The 1,685-nt window shown below is 37.4% G+C and overlaps 1 protein-coding gene across 1 annotated transcript in view; it reads left to right on the top strand.

Annotated features, from left to right (window-relative positions):
* Positions 1–1,685, top strand: part of LOC101853298 (mitochondrial glutamate carrier 1) — a gene marked incomplete in the record, with an annotated part of 55,953 nt that overhangs the window by 44,087 nt on the left and 10,181 nt on the right. The window contains 1 exon segment of the mRNA XM_013079715.2: positions 1,101–1,156. Coding sequence (XP_012935169.1) covers positions 1,101–1,156 — 56 coding nt within the window.

The raw sequence follows: 1,685 nt of genomic DNA, 5'->3' as shown, positions 1-1,685 counted from the left end.
TGTGTGTGTGACGTCCTTAGATGGGTATGCTATTGTCTGAAAATATGTTTTAATTAATATAATTTTTATTGGTACGGGCCATGGGTTTTGAAGTCCGTTTGGCAGTCAACCTGCACTCAAATCCCCATTCAATACTGATTGATAGATGCCTTGAATGACAGTCTATAAATGCTTTAAAAACACATCCACCCATCAATACTTTATCTTCACAGTTTACTAGGTTTCCATGCTCAGTACTTTTTGTTACTGGGCTGTTGAAGGGTATTACTGGTAGGCCCTTCTTCTTTCTACCACTCATCTTTTTTTTTAAACCATAACACTAAATAACTGCCATCTTGTCGATGCTTGTGTTTACTCAGGCTATCAGAACATTAGACTTTTCAACATGTTACAGGCTGGATAGATCTGTTGTCCAACCTGCGATAACAAACTGAACTTATCCTGTCATGCATTTCGACTGCACAGCGTAAGACTCTGCCATATGCCATGTCTAAAAGTGACGTATAGCGGAGTCTTTACTCTTTGCAGTCATTTTGATGTTATTTCACTGTAGTGGGTGTACTGGCATTTTTGAAGTGATACGTGACTTGTGCTGGTTTATATTGACGTATTTGATGTAATACTTCACTTGAGCTGATTTTTATTGATGTGTGTTATTTGACTTGATACTTAATTCACTTGAGCTGGTTTTTATTGACATATTTGATGTGATACTTATTGAGCTGGTTTTATTTGACATGGTGCGTCACTGTTGTTGGTTTTTATTGACATATATACGATACTTCAATTGAGCTGGTTTCTATGGAAAAATTTGGCATGATACTTCAAATGAGCTGGTTTTTATTAACAACATAATATTTGGCATGATACGTCAAGGTAGTTGGTTTTTATTGACATATTTGACGTGATGCTTCACTCGAACTGATTTTTATTGACTTCTTTGACGTGCTACATCACAGTGGTTTGTTAGATGTCTGAGAGTCATGCTCTTCCTGGTTGCAGTAGAATTTGCAGAATGATTTTATTTCCCTAGTGTGAACAGTGTGAACAGTGTGAAATGTGATACCAGTTACAGTGTTTGGTTTGTGTCTTCCCCACAGGCCGGACTGTGCCCTCAAGACATTTCGCAATGAAGGATTCTTTGGCATGTACAGAGGTGAGAGACCAAGACACATCGAAAGGCGCGAGTTCAATCCCCGCATGGGGAAGTCTGTTTAATGGATGGTTGGTGGATGATTTGGTAGTGTGGTTTGCTCTTTTTTTTTTCCTGTCAGACATCTTTTCTCCTGATCTCTCCTTCTTTTTTGTGTTTATTTCTCTCTTGTAACACCTCTAATCTTTGGCATTTCTAAGACCATATTGTGTTGCAGGTTCTGTAAAACTCTTACGAAAACTTATAAAGAATATTTTATAGACAGTCTCTGTCTCATGTTCTTCTAAGATTTTTGGTGTGGGAAGATTCTTTTAGAAACTGTGTCTTACTGATTCTTCTTTTTTCGTGTCCTAAAGAAGCTACCTGGCTGGAACAAGTGGTGTTGGACTTGTTTTAAGATTTCAAAAAGAAAAATGTAAATGGATTTCATTTATATGCCTTTCTTTGTTTTCTTGACAATGGCGTGAAATTTGCCTAGTAAATAAAGAGATGATATTTTAAGACTGCCTCCTCTCTCTCTCTCTCTCTCTCT

Source organism: Aplysia californica, unplaced genomic scaffold (genome assembly GCF_000002075.1).
Source record: "Aplysia californica isolate F4 #8 unplaced genomic scaffold, AplCal3.0 scaffold00061, whole genome shotgun sequence".
In the NCBI taxonomy this organism is placed as follows: Eukaryota; Metazoa; Mollusca; class Gastropoda; order Aplysiida; family Aplysiidae; genus Aplysia; species Aplysia californica.
The sequence above is the reverse complement of the archived record's forward strand: the minus strand, read 5'-3'. Positions and strand labels throughout refer to the sequence as shown.